This window comes from Vicia villosa, linkage group LG2, assembly GCF_029867415.1.
Source record: "Vicia villosa cultivar HV-30 ecotype Madison, WI linkage group LG2, Vvil1.0, whole genome shotgun sequence".
NCBI lineage: Eukaryota > Viridiplantae > Streptophyta > Magnoliopsida > Fabales > Fabaceae > Vicia > Vicia villosa.
Window position 1 is genome coordinate 54,309,872 of NC_081181.1, and position 15,965 is coordinate 54,325,836.

General features: G+C 34.5%; 3 protein-coding genes across 4 annotated transcripts; 1 reads left to right on the top strand and 2 right to left on the bottom strand.

Annotated features, from left to right (window-relative positions):
• The first annotated feature begins 354 nt into the window (after positions 1-354).
• On the top strand, positions 355-5,217 carry LOC131650675 (AP-1 complex subunit mu-2-like). Of its 2 annotated transcripts, XM_058920376.1 has the most exons (11): positions 357-696; positions 817-963; positions 1,046-1,108; positions 1,208-1,384; positions 1,477-1,580; positions 2,473-2,580; positions 2,708-2,804; positions 2,928-3,025; positions 3,188-3,329; positions 3,437-3,559; positions 4,690-5,217. In XM_058920376.1, the coding sequence occupies exons 1-11, from the start codon at positions 568-570 to the stop codon at positions 4,786-4,788; spliced, it is 1,287 nt and encodes a 428-aa protein (XP_058776359.1). In that variant the 5' UTR covers positions 357-567; the 3' UTR covers positions 4,789-5,217. The 2 variants fall into 2 exon arrangements, with proteins under 2 accessions (XP_058776360.1, XP_058776359.1); XM_058920377.1 differs by lacking the exon at positions 4,690-5,217 and having other exon boundaries at positions 355-696; positions 3,174-3,329.
• Positions 5,218-5,268: 51 nt separating this feature from the next.
• LOC131650676 (L-tryptophan--pyruvate aminotransferase 1-like) lies at positions 5,269-7,333 on the bottom strand. Its single transcript, XM_058920378.1, has 5 exons — positions 6,861-7,333; positions 6,439-6,745; positions 6,077-6,360; positions 5,693-5,994; positions 5,269-5,578 (listed from the first exon to the last, which is right to left on the bottom strand). The coding sequence occupies exons 1-5, from the start codon at positions 6,941-6,943 to the stop codon at positions 5,391-5,393; spliced, it is 1,164 nt and encodes a 387-aa protein (XP_058776361.1). The 5' UTR covers positions 6,944-7,333; the 3' UTR covers positions 5,269-5,390.
• Positions 7,334-11,004: 3,671 nt separating this feature from the next.
• Positions 11,005-11,860, bottom strand: LOC131649073 (uncharacterized). Its single transcript, XM_058918818.1, has 2 exons — positions 11,690-11,860; positions 11,005-11,436 (listed from the first exon to the last, which is right to left on the bottom strand). The coding sequence occupies exons 1-2, from the start codon at positions 11,858-11,860 to the stop codon at positions 11,005-11,007; spliced, it is 603 nt and encodes a 200-aa protein (XP_058774801.1).
• Positions 11,861-15,965: the final 4,105 nt, after the last annotated feature.

The window sequence follows — 15,965 nt, forward strand, 5'->3', positions numbered from 1 at the left end:
GGCGGTGGTTCTTGCTTTTAAACCTCCGTATAGGGTCCCGTGGGCTATTAGATCCAGATGGTTAAACTGTATTTATTTAGTTTCTAATTGGAATTTTATTGTTTCTCACATATATAGAGAAGGGAACAGTTGTGCTGATACCCTCGCTAACATAGGTTTAGATTTAATTGGTACTACTCATTATTCTTCGCTTCCTCTTTTTTTAAGGGCAGATTTTGTAAAGAATAGGCTTGGTTGCCCTTTCTTTAGGTTCTCTTCTGGTTGAGAGGGTTTTGGTATAGTCCCCCTCTCTTTTTGTACCACTTTTTCCCGTTATTATATATCAGCCTTATTTTAAAAAAAAGAGTTACAATTCCTTATGTAAACAAAAAGAAAGTTGAAATTCACAATAATAATTTTCTTTTGACGGATTGATAACAATTTTTAAAAATCCAAAAATGCTTCAATAACTCATTTTTGGTGGTGGTAACGGCGTCGTTAGTCCCTATTCTCCGTCGTCTTCCTCTTCCATCACCACCGTGACGCCGATTCAAATTGGATCCGATCCAGCTTTCGAACGCATCATCAATGTCAGGGGCAGCTTCTGCTCTGTTCCTCCTCGACATCAAAGGCCGCATCCTCGTCTGGCGTGACTACCGCGGCGACGTCTCCGCCATCGAAGCTGAACGCTTCTTCACCAAATTCATCGACAAGCAGGTTTCACTTCACTTCCATTTCTCATTTCACTTGTTCATTTTCTCAGATCCAAACTCAAATTCACACTCCACACGATGTTGTTATGAATGATTCGAGTTTCGATGTTCCTTTTTTGGTTAGGATGATGAACAGTGTCAAGATCCGGTTGTTTACGATAACGGTGTTACGTATATGTTTATACAACATAGCAATGTTTACCTTGTGATTGCCACGAGACAAAACTGTAATGCCGCTAGTCTTCTTTTCTTCCTGCATCGATTAGTTGATGTAAGCACTTTTCTGATTCGATCCTTCATTGAATTAGTTTTTGTAAGTAACGCGCAATCAGTAAAATTCTTGTTTGTGGCAGGTGTTTAAGCATTATTTTGAAGAATTAGAAGAAGAATCGCTAAGGGATAACTTCGTTGTTGTGGTAAAAATGTTGCTCGAAGTGATTTTGTATGAATGAGTTTGTTGAGTTTCGTGGTTTGGTTTTGAATTTTGATATTTGGATTTGTCGTGTGGTTGGCAGTATGAGCTACTTGATGAAGTTATGGACTTCGGTTATCCTCAATATACTGAGGCGAAGATTCTTAGTGAGTTTATTAAGACGGATGCTTATAGAATGGAAGTTACTCAGAGACCTCCTATGGCCGTGACTAATGCCGTGTCTTGGCGAAGCGAAGGGATTAATTACAAGAAAAACGAGGTGATTATTAGACAAGTGAATAATTGTATGTTTTTGAATTGTGATATGATGGTCTCGGCCACTGAGTTGTACTTTTTGATTTTTGCATTCAGGTTTTCTTGGACGTGGTGGAAAGTGTTAATATACTCGTCAATAGCAACGGACAATTAATTAGATCTGACGTTGTTGGGGCACTGAAGATGAGAACATTTTTGAGGTTTGCTTCTTGCTTTGCTTGAGATCTACTGCATTTCTAGGTATTGTTTTGAGATCTTTTAGGTTTTGGTATTGATTGCAACATCTAAATTCTAATACTCCTTCTGAATGAAGTATAAGCAAACTACACTATTTCTTTCCTATTTAATGACATGATCTCTAAAGACTAAAATACTCCTCATTTAATTTAACTTCTTATATTTTCGTTGAATCAATTTGTTAGTAGAGTAATTTAGACCGTAGACTTAATTTTTTATTGAGACTGCCTAGATTGAATGTGATCATTGGTCAACGACTTTTCTTAATATGCGTAATTTGAATTTTGATCTAATTTTGCTAAAATTTCATTTTGGATGAAGTATTGCTGGCAGTTTTCTAGTTTTTCTTTTACTTTTCAATGTTTCTATTCTTGTGTCTACTCATATATGGACACTATAGGGTATGTATGTATATGTGGTTATTGGTGAGGACTGAAGTGATAATGATATACATTAGGGATTAGGGAACCAAGCCTATACTGATTCCTTATATTGAATAGTTTTGTATACTATATTTTTCTTGGTATTATCTCTAGTGGAAATTTGAGGAATGCAAATGAAATTAGCGATTTGGACTTTATGTTTTTTTTTTCTGTTTGTATTGATTCCCCATGGTCCATGGATGTTGCTTGATCCATCTGGTACACTTGAAGCTTTCTTTTGGAACTCATACTGAACAGTGGACATATATGTCAATTTTCTACCCATTAGATATTTTGCAGACAGGTCCAACCACTGGATACATGTAATACATTCACAGTTGAGAGCATTAATTGTGAAGTATCTATTAACCAACATCCATGCTTGAGTGTCTATCTGGAAACTGACATGTGTCCTTGGCTTATTATAATGCAGTGGTATGCCTGAGTGTAAACTTGGTTTAAACGATCGAGTGTTGTTAGAGGCACAAGGTAGAACAACCAAGGGAAAGGCAATAGACTTGGAAGACATCAAGTTTCATCAGTATGTATGATTGACTTTATTGTCTTCACAAGTTAATCACCCAGAATTAAATATCTGATATGCATTTTTCAAGCATTTTTCCTCTTCTTGATGCTAGTTTTCAAATAATGTCTGGCATTTTATGAAGGTGTGTTCGGTTGGCTCGGTTTGAAAATGATCGAACAATTTCTTTCATACCTCCTGATGGGTCATTTGATTTGATGACATACAGACTCAGTACACAGGTTCATCTTCTGTTGATATAAAATAAGTTTCTATTTTGAGAGGTGGTGCACACACACAACACTCTCAGACAGAGAGAGAGAGATCGTTTTGAAATCTATGTTGATCGTACCATCTCTTTTCAGGTTAAACCTTTACTTTGGGTGGAAGCAACTGTTGAAAAGCATTCAAAGAGTCGGATTGAAATTATGGTAAAAGCTAGGAGTCAGTTTAAGGAACGTAGGTACTAAGACTTCTTTTCTCATATCTGTCAATTTGCTTTATGTTTTCCTTGACAGAAGATGCGGGATCTTTTCCCTTTAATTCATTCTGTGTGGTTTTTGCCCAAGATTTTACACTTCCCTAAATATCCTTGTTTCGCCAACTAATAGGATTTATTTTATAGCACTGCCACAAATGTTGAGATTGAGTTGCCCGTGCCTGTTGATGCAACCAATCCAAACATTCGAACATCAATGGGATCTGCATCATATGCACCTGAAAAAGATGCATTGATCTGGAAAATTAGATCCTTCCCTGGAGGCAAGGTAACGTAGAACTGACATTGAATCCTTTAAATAATATCCATCTTGATACCTATATTTAATTTGATGTGATTTATTGGATTCAAATCTTCTCTCTTTCATACTTTCAGGAATATATGTTAAGAGCGGAGTTTCGCCTTCCCAGTATAACAGATGAGGAAGCAACTCCTGAGAGAAAAGCTCCTATACGTGTGAAATTTGAGATACCTTATTTTACTGTTTCTGGAATACAGGTATGCTACATAAACAAGATTTTCTTATGAGTATTGTTAGGCTATTTTTTTAATATTGGATACAATGTTTGCTTCCTTCAATGACCATGTCTGATAAAAATTTAGGTGAATATTTCCTTCATTGTAGCAATATATCATTCACTCCTTCCTGTTGTTTCTCACCATTTTCCTATTGGTGTATCTGATAGGGACTTGGGGTATTATTGGGTGCCCAAGTCTCGTATCAAATAGTATGGGATGCTTGGTGTAGTAAATACGTGGCTTGTTTCTTCTCCCTTAATAGCTTGCTTTTAAGGGAGGGTTTCCCAACTCCCAAGTGCTTGGAAACTTATCAATTGGTATCAGAGTCTGTCTGTCAGCGACTCGGAAAGGGCTATGCGTAGGAAGGACTGACTGGAAAGGCCGAGCAAATCGTTGTAGAGTGCCAGCTGCCGTGACGTCGGCTCTTAGGCGAGAGGTTCTATGATAGTAGGCACTTGGCTATTATGGGGTGCCCAAGTCCTGCATCAAGTAGTATGGGATGCTCGGTGTAGTATTTAAGTTGCTTGGTTCTTCCCTTTCGTAGCTACCTTTTATGGGAGGGTTCCCTGAGTGCTTAGATAAACTGTTAGAACTTGTCTCTGCCCACATTATGATTATTTCAATAAATTGAGGGTGTAGTGAACTGAACAAATCTGTTTTAGTTTAATTTTGTTTTCACAATTCCATGGTTATGCAGAAGTTTTCAAAAAATGTTAATCAATCTTTTTAGCAAAGAATTGAATCAATTGATGGTAAAAATAAGAACTTGATATGAGAAAAGCTTCAGAAGTTAATATGCAGTTACGCATAATTTTGTACCAATAAAACTTCAGCAACAATATGATATACAACAACAACAACCAAGTCTTATCAATAAAACATCAGCAACAATATGATATACAAGTATACAACAACAACCACAACCAAGTCTTATCCCACTAAGTGGGGTCGGCTACATGAATCAACTTTCGCCATAATCTTCTGATCATGACCATGATATATTGATGAAATTATGTTTTACCACATATTTGATAGTATTGTTCATTTAGTAGAAGCTTTGATTGATTTGTTGGAAAAGGTAATTAAAATGTAATGTTTTTGTCTTTTAGGTTAGATATTTGAAGATTATTGAGAAGAGTGGGTATCAGGCTCTTCCATGGGTGCGATACATAACAATGGCAGGAGAATATGAACTAAGGCTTATTTAAGGTACTCTATCTGTTTTTGGTGATTGTGTCACATCCTCAATGATCAGCGACTTCAAACATTTGGATGAGGTCTTGGACGGACTCTTTAAGAAGTTAAAATTTATTTGGCCAAATATCTATCTCTTCAAGATAATCAATTTGGCAACAGATTGTAAGTTGCTCACTGTCTATAAAGTTCACGCCAGGAATTTGCAGACAAGCCTGTACCTCGTGTGCAAGTCCTCCTTTCGATCAAATACGTTTATGTGCAGAAAATGTATGTTTTGAAACCTCATTTTGCTTTTCTTCCACTATCTGATTTCATCTTTTCCATTGTCTTTATATTGTAATATGATTTGATTTACATTTGAAAGAGAATCTTTAGCTTTTGTATTACTGAATTTTTGACCTTTAGTAATTTACATTGTACGATGTCAAGAGTTTCTAGAATTACGGTGAGTAGTATGATATTGCTTTCAAATGTAGTGTAGTTAATTTCATTTAATATATTTAAATGTAATTCATAACTTCAATTTTATTGAATTTGTAATCAACAAACAATACCAAAACACTAAAGTTTTTGAAGGCACTGTTGAAGTTCCCACGTTTTACATCATCCGATCTTATTCCATTTTCACATTTGATAGCCTCTTTACCAATTCATTGAAATCATCATCCATGCCAAGCATGCTAACCCTAACAAACTTTGAATCAGCACCAAATCGCTCCCCTTCTCTTGAACAAATATTCAATTTTCTTAGATAGTTATGACCATTTTCTTTCCCCTCCTCGCATTTCAGCCAAGCAAAACCTGTAGGAATCGAACAAGAAAATATCTGTATTCAAGCCAAACCTTAAGACACAAAAAACTAATTATTGAAATGAAAGCGTCGAAAAAAGCTTCGAGAAATGAGAAGTAAATTACTAGGGTATGTTTCAGATATCTTAATAGTGAAGTTACAGTAGGCCTTTGGATACTTGGCTACAGTAAAAGCCTTGCTTTGCTCAACAGCTTCCCTAAATTTCTCCCACCTTTCCTTCATGAGACGTTTGCTATATTCAAAGAAGAGTTCAGATTCATTGGAGTTGAAATTTTTGTAACTATCACAAATCACTCCAATGATCTTAGCAGCTCGTGTTTGGGATTCTTTGGACACTCCCATTGAATTCGTCTGCACAAATGTTGCCATCTTTTTAGCAACTTCAATGTCCTTCACAATAGCCCATCTTAACAAAAACAAATATCAAACTTTAGCATATAATAACTAAAAAACATAAATGCCTTCCATACATTCGTGCATGAACTCACCCGATGCGAGAACCAGCATGACCGGTGCATTTAGAGAATGTGAAGAGCATAACATCATCGTCAGCCTCGTGAGTAATCGGAGTAAATTGCGGCCAATAATATGCCAAATCATGAATCAACTTCCCTTCAGCTACAGAGTTCACCACTGGTTCACGAATAGTCCCGTCAGGGTTGTTCGGGGAGGTCACCACCTCGATGTAAGGTTCATTTTTATCATACACAGCAGCATCACCACCCCACTGAAACATCCTTGAATGCAATATATTAATCGCATTCTTGTATTCCTATAAAATAGAAATTACAATGTTAATTAGCCTTCTATGGGACACAAGTTGGATTTAACCCGATCAAAGAAACGTTACCGAGTAATAAGGGGCAGCAGCAACAACATTGACAGGGTGATCAGGGACATCTAAAGGAGACAGAGCAAACAAAGAAGCTTGAAAGAGCTGAGAAGAACCATTTCCAACCACTATGTATCTATCTTTGGTCACAGCATTTCCAACCAAATGGTGAATTCTCTCAATGGCATCCTTGAGTTCTGGCAACATGAACCAACACATGTTACTCAAATCACTATAGTAACTCATCAACTCCCATCCTTTAATCACCACAGTACACTCATCATTCATCTGCTTCCAGTATGACCCAAATGCCAATGGATCACCTCTGTTAATTGCACAATCATATATAAAATTATCATATAGTATCATATAAGAAATCTAATAACTAAAGTGAATTCAAATATAGTATAAAATACTAATGAGATTATATAGATAATTACTTCTGAGCATCGATGATGGAACAAGGGAAGAGATTATTTGTGAGGGGATCAGAAGGAGAAGAAGAAGCCTTAGCCACCACCATGCTTAGTTTTGATTGACAATAGAAGCTTCACTCTTGGTGTTTCTCCTCACCTCAATGCTCTTGAGTTATATACTAACTGGTCTCAAGTATGATGATGTAAGCTACCTATGAGAGATAAGGATCATTCATGCATGAGAAATTGTTTAATAACTAAAGTTATGTCTTATTTACACTATTGTCTTTCTACTTTGTTTTTAAGTGCCATGTCCAAGTTAAATGAAAAACTTATAAGAAAATGGATGAAGTAATGTATAATAAGCAAATGATAGAAAATGTATGAATAATCAGAACAATATATGCCGGCGGCATATGGATCCCCTGATGAATAGCCAAACACACATATTCAATATCAAGTTTGTATTCGTAGCTTTAAAAAGTTAAGTTTAAAACAAGTTGGGACGTGAGAAATGTGACTACAATGCAAATACAAGTACCAACAAACACTTATAATAGTGCTTTATTACCCCCTTAAAAAAGTGCTTGAAAAGACATAATAGAAAAAACAGATTTTTTTTCTTTTATTAGTAAAATACTATATTATTATGTCCGAAATTTCCCTCTTCCTCTCCAACTTGTAACTCCCATTTTCGGTAGAGTGTATTCTCTACTCTAATAGTGTTTAAAGAATAGTTATTTACATATTTACATATTATATATTAAAAACGAAATTTCAATATACAACTTTGGTGATTTGCATGGATATATTCTGCGCGTATCAGAAACATTGTGATCTCTCAAATTGAGGAGGTCTCCAATGGCCAATAAAATAAATTTCAAAAAAATTTAAGTGCTTATAGTTGAATTCGAACTCAAGCCTCTAATTAAAAAGTAAGAGATTCAGCTATGCACTTGGATAGATGTGCGTCAAATGTTTATCAATTAAATTGGTATTTGTTGAATATTTTCCTTTTCCTTTTTTTCTTTCTTTCAAGTTGGTAGTTTTGCTTTAAATATGTATGTTTGTCTTTCTCTTATATTTGAGTTCATTTACTATTTATATGGGTTTTAATCTCTCTTTTGCAAGACCTTATTCTAGCACTCTTTTTCTCTGGAGTTTAAAGGTAGTGCACCGACAGTTAAATAAATTTTACACATACACCTAATCAAAATCCTTACACTTGCTATGTTATACTAATTTTTTTTAATTAAAATTGTGTTTTAATTAGATACATAATTGTAATTGGTTGACAATGTAAAAATATTTTACATCGTCAGTTCATATCCCTTTTTCTCTTTTCCTTGACCCTACTTTATATAATTTTACTAAAATATGCTTAAAAAAGTTGTTCGAAATTTTGAAAAACATAGTGTTTTTTTTTGGATTTTTGTTATTGAATTTTTACAAAATTTTTAATTTCGGTTTTTTTAAAAAATAAATTTCAATTTTTTTGAATATGTACTCGATCTTTAAAAATTCCGTATAAAAACATAGATTTTACATCTATCTTTTAAAAATAGATTTAAAAATTTATTTTCAAAAATCTATTATTTTATACTTTTTTTTTAAATATCCGGTATAAATTCTTATTTTTTATATTATATTTTTTTAAATATTTGATATAAATTATAAAATTTTGAAACACAAATTATGATTTTATATCAAATTTTCCAAATATATAAAAAAATAAAAAAAATCAAAGTGTTAACTTCGTTTTCTTATTGCTCTATAATATATGAACTATCAAATTTTTGTAAAATCGAAAAAAAAATTTATACAACCTTAATCGATATGAATTATCAAAAAATTTTAAACTTTGGAAACTGATATGGTATTTGCCTAGTTTTTAAAAATTTTGATAAAAATGAATACTAAAATTTTTTGAATGGCCTATTTTCTTAAAATAAAATGAGAGACATATTTTAGTCAATATAAAAAAAAATGGAAATATCAGGTTTAATTAGAAGGAAGACAGGACAAATTCTCCTCATTCACTAATGAGGATTATAAGGCCCGACATAAATATATATTTTATATTGTTAATATTTGGATTGGTTTTATTTGTTTGTCTTATGAAAATGTTATTAATAGGTTGAACTTTTCTTTTGGTTAAATAAGTTTTTCGTCCCTCTCAATATAGCGGTTTTTAACTTTAGTCCTTCTAAATATTTTCTTCAAAGAATAATCTTCCTAAAGATTTTAATTTTAACTTTTGGTCCCTACCGAAGTTTAACGACGGTTTTTTATTTAGTGACAGAATTATAGATAATTTTAGCTACGATTTTGTTATGAGGGATCAAAAGTTTAAATTAAAATTTTTAGGAGGACAATTCTTTGAAGAAAATATTTAAAGAAACTAAAGTTAAAAACCACTATATTTATAAACAACAAAAACATACATGTGTTTGTCAAATTGAGCAGCCTTATTTGATTGTCTTCTCATTAGGTTTGGTTTATTGCATGTGTTTGTCAAATTGAGCAGCCTTATTTGATTGTCTTCTCATTAGGTTTGGTTTATCATGTGTGCATGTGTTTGTCAAATTGAGCAGCCTTATTTGATTGTCTTCTCATTAGAATTTTATAGCGTACATTTATAAATACTCATTGAAAGTAAACCTAAGAAAAGTAATTAAGGATTATGTTAGAACAACTAGTAAACCCAAGGGAAACTAAGCGATAAATCACAAGATAATAAATATGATATTTATTTTAAATCATACTGATGAGTGTATCAGGAATATTTTTTTAAGAATTTTAAATAAAATAATATTCTTTAAATAATCTAATTATTTCTATTTTCAATATATTAAATACAAATATTTATAATAAAAATATTTTTTATTCTTTTTAAAGTTAATTATTTTAATTTCAATACATTGAATACAAATATTTTTTTCTTTATATAATTTGATTAAATGTACCTATATATGTTTCAACTATAAAATAATTATAATTGAGGCCAGTGTCATGATCTCTTGACACAAATTTTGGATTACTAAGGTCCCGTTCTTCTAAGAATCAGAATGTATAAAAAAACTGTAGAATAATTATAATTCTATAATATTAATTGAAAGAATTAGTTTTTATAATATTACATCTCTGTCAACAAAATGTTCGACTAAAAGGGGGAGTTGAAACTTGAAAGAATTAGTTTCTACAATATTACATCGGGAATTTCTCATTGTACTCATATAAGATGGAAAACACTCATGAAAACTCCAAAATATTCTTCGGATATGCATTTTCGAATGCACCTTAATCTCATCTTCAAATATTTCGAATATGCATATCCGAAAGCACCCATATTTAAACTACTTTTAAATATTTCGGATATGCATGTCCGAAAAATGCTATGAAGCCTCGGATATGCATATCCGAAATATTATCTGTTTCTTCATTTTTAAAAACAACAAAATTAATACCTTATATTATCCGACAAATATTTAATAATAAAAAGACGTAGATTATAGATAAAAAAGCGATATCATAATATATAAATAGTATCCGAAAGCACCCATATTTGAACTACTTTTAAATATTTCGGATATGCATGTCCGAAAAATGCCATGAAGCAGTTTCAGATATGCATATCCGAAATATTATCTGGTTCTTCATTTTTAAAAACAACAAAATTAATACCTTATATTATCCAACAAATATTTAATGAAAATAAAAAAGATGTAGATTATAGATAAAAAAGCGATATCATAATATATAAATAGTTGTTCGGATAAGTGCAAAATGTCAAAATATTACAACACCGTAAAAAAGTCATAAACAATGCATAAATAGGCGAATACTACTGAATATGCATAATGCGAACTCTCTGCAACCTCCTCTGCCTCCTATACGCCGCTGATTCGGACGTCTCACTAACCATCCTCTGTATTATGACAACCGCCTATGAACCCCCCTGCTCAATGATCCCTCTCTTCAATGCCTTCTGTCCAATCGAGTGTATCCGCTGGCATTTCGGCATGAGATCAGTGGCATGGTCATCCTCAACCTGTTGGTTCTCCAAGAGCTCCTTGTGCACTGACCTAGGTGGACATCCTAGAGCATCAGGTATCATGATAGGATGTGACACCTGATAAAACCATGTCACGTATCCATCTACACAGTGTCAGCTCTGAGTGGCCCGCATTCGTCGATACTCCTCCGATACTAGATGATGCGCCCAATCCTCAAATATAATAGCGAGATCTCGGTAGGTAACGGTGTCAGGAGTAGCCTCAAATGGAGATCTCGGTATCATTTGAACACGCCCAAACTGTCTCATGCACCGCTCCGGCAAATATCTAACCATGCTGTTGGCCCCACATGCCAACCATCCAGAATATAATGCAATGCGGTCGAATGGGACAACATCACCGTAGTCTCTGAAGGGCGTCCATTGGATGTCATTGTGAGCAGTATGATCGAGGTCTACACGATATGGCCTCACTTTCTTATTTCCCCTTTGGAGGACATATCGTGCACTCCTGGGCAAGGTGTCAGTGTAAGAGGGATCAAGATCGTAGTTGTGGATGTAGTGGAAGTAAGAGATGATCCAACTCTGAAACACAAATACGATAATATGTTAAAAAGAAATGTGATATAATTAAAAAGAAATGTACCGTGAGGAGTGTGCAAGATCCAGTCAACTGTCTGGTCCTCCAATTAGAGGCTTCATTCAGCTTCTGGTATAGGTATACCAGAATGGCGGCCCCCCAGTTCCACTCGTGAACTGTAGTCAGATCAATAAAGTACCAGAGATAAGTCATGTCCACTTAGGTTGCACTTTTATCCACAAAGAGGGAAGTGCCAACCAAGAACATGAACCAACATCGCAGAGCGCAACCACGGTTGTACTCAACAAAAATCCCATCACCCTCCTCCTCGGACTCCGTTGCTGCCACCAAGTGGTTCACATAAAGCTCTTTCAGGCTGGAGAACTGGATATATTCCCCATTAATTGCTCTGCACTCATAATCCTCCATATTTGGGTACATACCCAGGTAATCCACCATCCACTCTATGGCTTCAACCCTCTCTATCCGGGAATGGTCCAAAAACCTCCCTCTGATCGGCAGGTGGAGCAGACAGGAAACATCATAGAGGTTGATCGTCAACTCCCCAATAGAAAAGTGGAAAGACGAGGTCTCCTTGTGTAGCGGGGAAAATTGAGATCAAAGTCATTAGATTGATTTGACTCATTATTTTAGGGAAAGTCGCCACTGCACTTTATTGTTGTCATAACCCAAAATTTGCCCATCTCATTTCACTTTCAAACTCATACAATGATTCAAGGCTCAAGGGTTAACCTAAGGCACTCTCTCATAACTAAAGACCTCATGAACTAGGGTTTTGCATTCTCTTAAAAAAATGATGAATCAAGGTCTCCAATGGATTTCATATGGCTTATTGGGTATCTCCATGCCAGAATTCAAGCTTCAATTCCAAAGATTGCTCATTCGATTGCTCAAATAGTCAACAGTCGACTAGTTTGACCTAAAAGTCAACTATGGTCAAATCACAATCAAAACTCTTGATTTTTGGTCAAACATCCTTGTTTTAAAGTATCATTTATCATTTGATACAGGGTTGATCATGGATCATCAAGGAAAGCTTCAAAATCAACAAGATTTAAAGTTGCTAAATTAGGGTTTATAAGCATAAGTCAACTGAACTTTGACCAGTCATAACTTTCATATGGAACCTCAGAAATTTCCCAACCAAAGCCTATTTTGAAGGAAATTGAATTCTATACAACTTTGTCTCTCTAATGCCAAGGCCATAAATGCTTCATTTGGGATATATGAGCTAAAACATTACAGGTCCTTCTTAAAAATCAACCAAAAGCAGTTTTATGTCAAGAGCAATATCATCAAGATAAAATCTCCAAATGAAAAATGTGTTCCAAAGTGGCTTGTAAAGGATATCTTGAGCTTTCCAAAAAGTCCTAGAACTCTTCAATATCTTAAAAATTGAGGGAGATATGTCTTGTCAAAGTTGGTAAATTTTGGATGAGAAAGGTGAAACAAATATGGTTCAAAATGGATTTTTTTGCAAAGAAGCCCAATCTTTTATGATCCAATATTGATTCTCAAGTCATCAAGGAGATCTAATCCCAATGCCACGAATTTGTGATTTTTATTTGATTTTATATTGATTTTTATGCATTTAAAATATGGTAAATATCAAATAAATAAGATAATTAGCAAAGATTTGATTGGAGAGAGCGTTCCAATCAGATTCAATCATCAATTAGGCAATATATTTGAATCAATTTTGTGGAAAGAATATTGGTGAGAGAATGGACAAGATTGGCCATAATTAGAATGATTGAAAAAAAAAATCATGTTTCATGAAATCTCAATCTTTGATTCAATGGATATTTGATTCAAATTGTTACCTAAAATCCATCTACTATATATGTATAAGGAATCTTAATGATCAGGGGATGAGATTCTGGCTTCAAGAACCCTCATTGAACTCTCAAAATTTCAAGAAAAGAACCTATTCGGATTCCAATTTGCATCCACTTTCAAGAAGATTTGAGGATCAAGTCACGTTCCTGGAGCATTTCTAAAGCTATCCCAATCGTTATCCAGCCCAGAGGCGTCAAGAATCGGCACCAGTGCATCACGGTTTGAAAGAGAAGGTCTATGGTCACGAACAAAAACCGTGGGCAAAAGTGTTTTTTCAGAAAAAAACTGAAGGAGGAAGACGACGATGCAGCGCACGCTCGTGAAACTTAAAAATTCGTTTGTTTTTCATTTATGTAATATTCGTTTGCGTTATTTATCAGATAACGTTCTCAGCACAGTTGGCAAAGTCGTATGGGTGACCAAATGCTCCTGAGTTCGAGTCCCGCGCGTGGCCATTTATTTTTAACAATATTTGTGTTATGGGTTTCTAGCAGATTCAGTGTTAACGTATCCTGAAGGACTATGACGCACCATTACACGCAGGCCGTTGGATCTCTCTTGACCCTAATCTGAAGGACCAGACAGCAACAGTCCATGGTACACCATTCAAAATGCCCTCACAGGATCGGTGCCAGGTTCTTCCATTTTTTTTATTTATTATTATTATTATTATTATTATTATTATTATTATTATTATTATTTTTCCTTTTTATATAAACCTCTTATCTTTTGTTTTCACTTAGATTTAATTTAGGTTTTAGGTTATTTATTTTAATTTAGGATTTTAGATTAATTTAGTTTAAAATTAACATTAGGATTTATTTATTATTCGTTTCGATCAAATTAATCGATCGTGATGGTTAATAATCAATTATTTAATTAATTAAATAATATATTTAAATAGGTTCATTTACTAAAGGGTTTTAATCGATTCAATTGGTTACGATGATTAGTAATCCCTCCTTAATTCGTTATTCATTTTAATCAAACCTATTGATTACGATGATTAACAATGAATAATTTCCTTCTAATAATTTATTTAAAACACATCAGTTTGCTAACGGTGATAATCGAATCAATCGATTAGAATAATTAGCAATTCTTCCAATTTGTTAATTATGGTGATCAAACCTATTATTGATCACCGCGATTAATGAAACATATTATAATTAGGGTTGTACGCCATATTAAAACACAATTTCTTTTACAAAATTACAAACTACGAATTTCAAAGCTATGATAAGGTAATTCAGGATACCTTTAAATACATTCAGATCAATTCTAAGGCGTACAACCCTGCCCCAAACTACGTTGACTCTGACCCCCCATAAGGAGGTACGTAGGCACTTGGAAACAAGGCGAGTCCCCTTCCCCAAAACCTCAATTAGTTCAAATCTCACTTTTCACCCTATTCATTTTCTTAGCTATAAACCCTTTACCTTAACATCTTTAGCCACAAACCTTTGCCTTAAACTTAAAACCTTAGGAAAGGGTTAAGGGTGCCTAACACCTTCCCTTGACTCGAATATAATAACTTACCTAGAATTCTCTTAACTGCGTAGGGTTTCCTATTCGCCCTGGTAGAATAGGTGGCGACTCTAAATTTTAATTTTTAGGGAAGGTTGCTACAGCTGGTGACTCTGCTGGGGATAACTTAAAATGGTGAATTATTATGCTCCTAGGTTTTGGTTTAGGATTTAGGCATTGGTTAATTATCAGGGTTTGACTAAATTTTCATGTTAGGATTTTGGGGTTAGGGTTTAGGTTTTAATAAATATTTAATTCTCTATTTATTTATTTATTTACGGTTTTTATTTGCAGTAATTTTTTACAGTAATTTAAATAAATATTCATTTGTTTAATTGCATATTTGTTTTTACTATATTTTTTTGGGTCATATATAAATTGCTAGTAAAACCTAAGTGTGAGAATTATCCTTAAGTCCAGGGAGACTTGCATGCCTACGAGTCTTATTGATAATTCCACTCAGAGTGGGTTGAATATTCGGAAATGTCCAAAACGAGGCTTGACTTTGTTGAGGGCAGGACTTGGTATTTGGCTGATCTCTTTGAGAACCTACCCCTAAAACTCGAACCTCATAGGCAAATGAGTTGTTCTAAAATCCAAAGAGACAAAAAGTCTCGGAGTCTACGAATGGCCCCATGAGACCCTTGTTAGAACATACCCATGGGAAGGGTAGACTCCCTAAGCTGTTGTGTTGAACCTATGAACTTAGGGTTACGTGCTTATTATATGTTTGCGATTTATATACTGTGAATATTTGCGTTTTAATTTTGCAGGTCTTCCTACGCGTTCCCTAGCCTGTAGGGATTCTATTTCCAAGATCATGTCCTTCCCACGAAGGACACCTCCATTCACGCACGTCAATTGGTCTCTCGATGGCCATGAGACCTAGTGGCTGTCTTGAACAGTCACCTTGTGCCTACATCTACGCACTCCCTAGCCGGTAGGGATTCCACTTCTAAGATCACATTCCTCGCGCGAAGGACATCTCCGTTAGCATACGTCAATTGGCCTCTCGATGGCCATGAGATCTAGTGACTGTCTTGAACGGTCACCCCATGCTTGCTCCCGCGCATCCCCTAACTTCTAGGGTTTTGATTTCCATTTATACATCTTTCATCCCTAGCCTGTAGGGATTTCACTTCGTCTG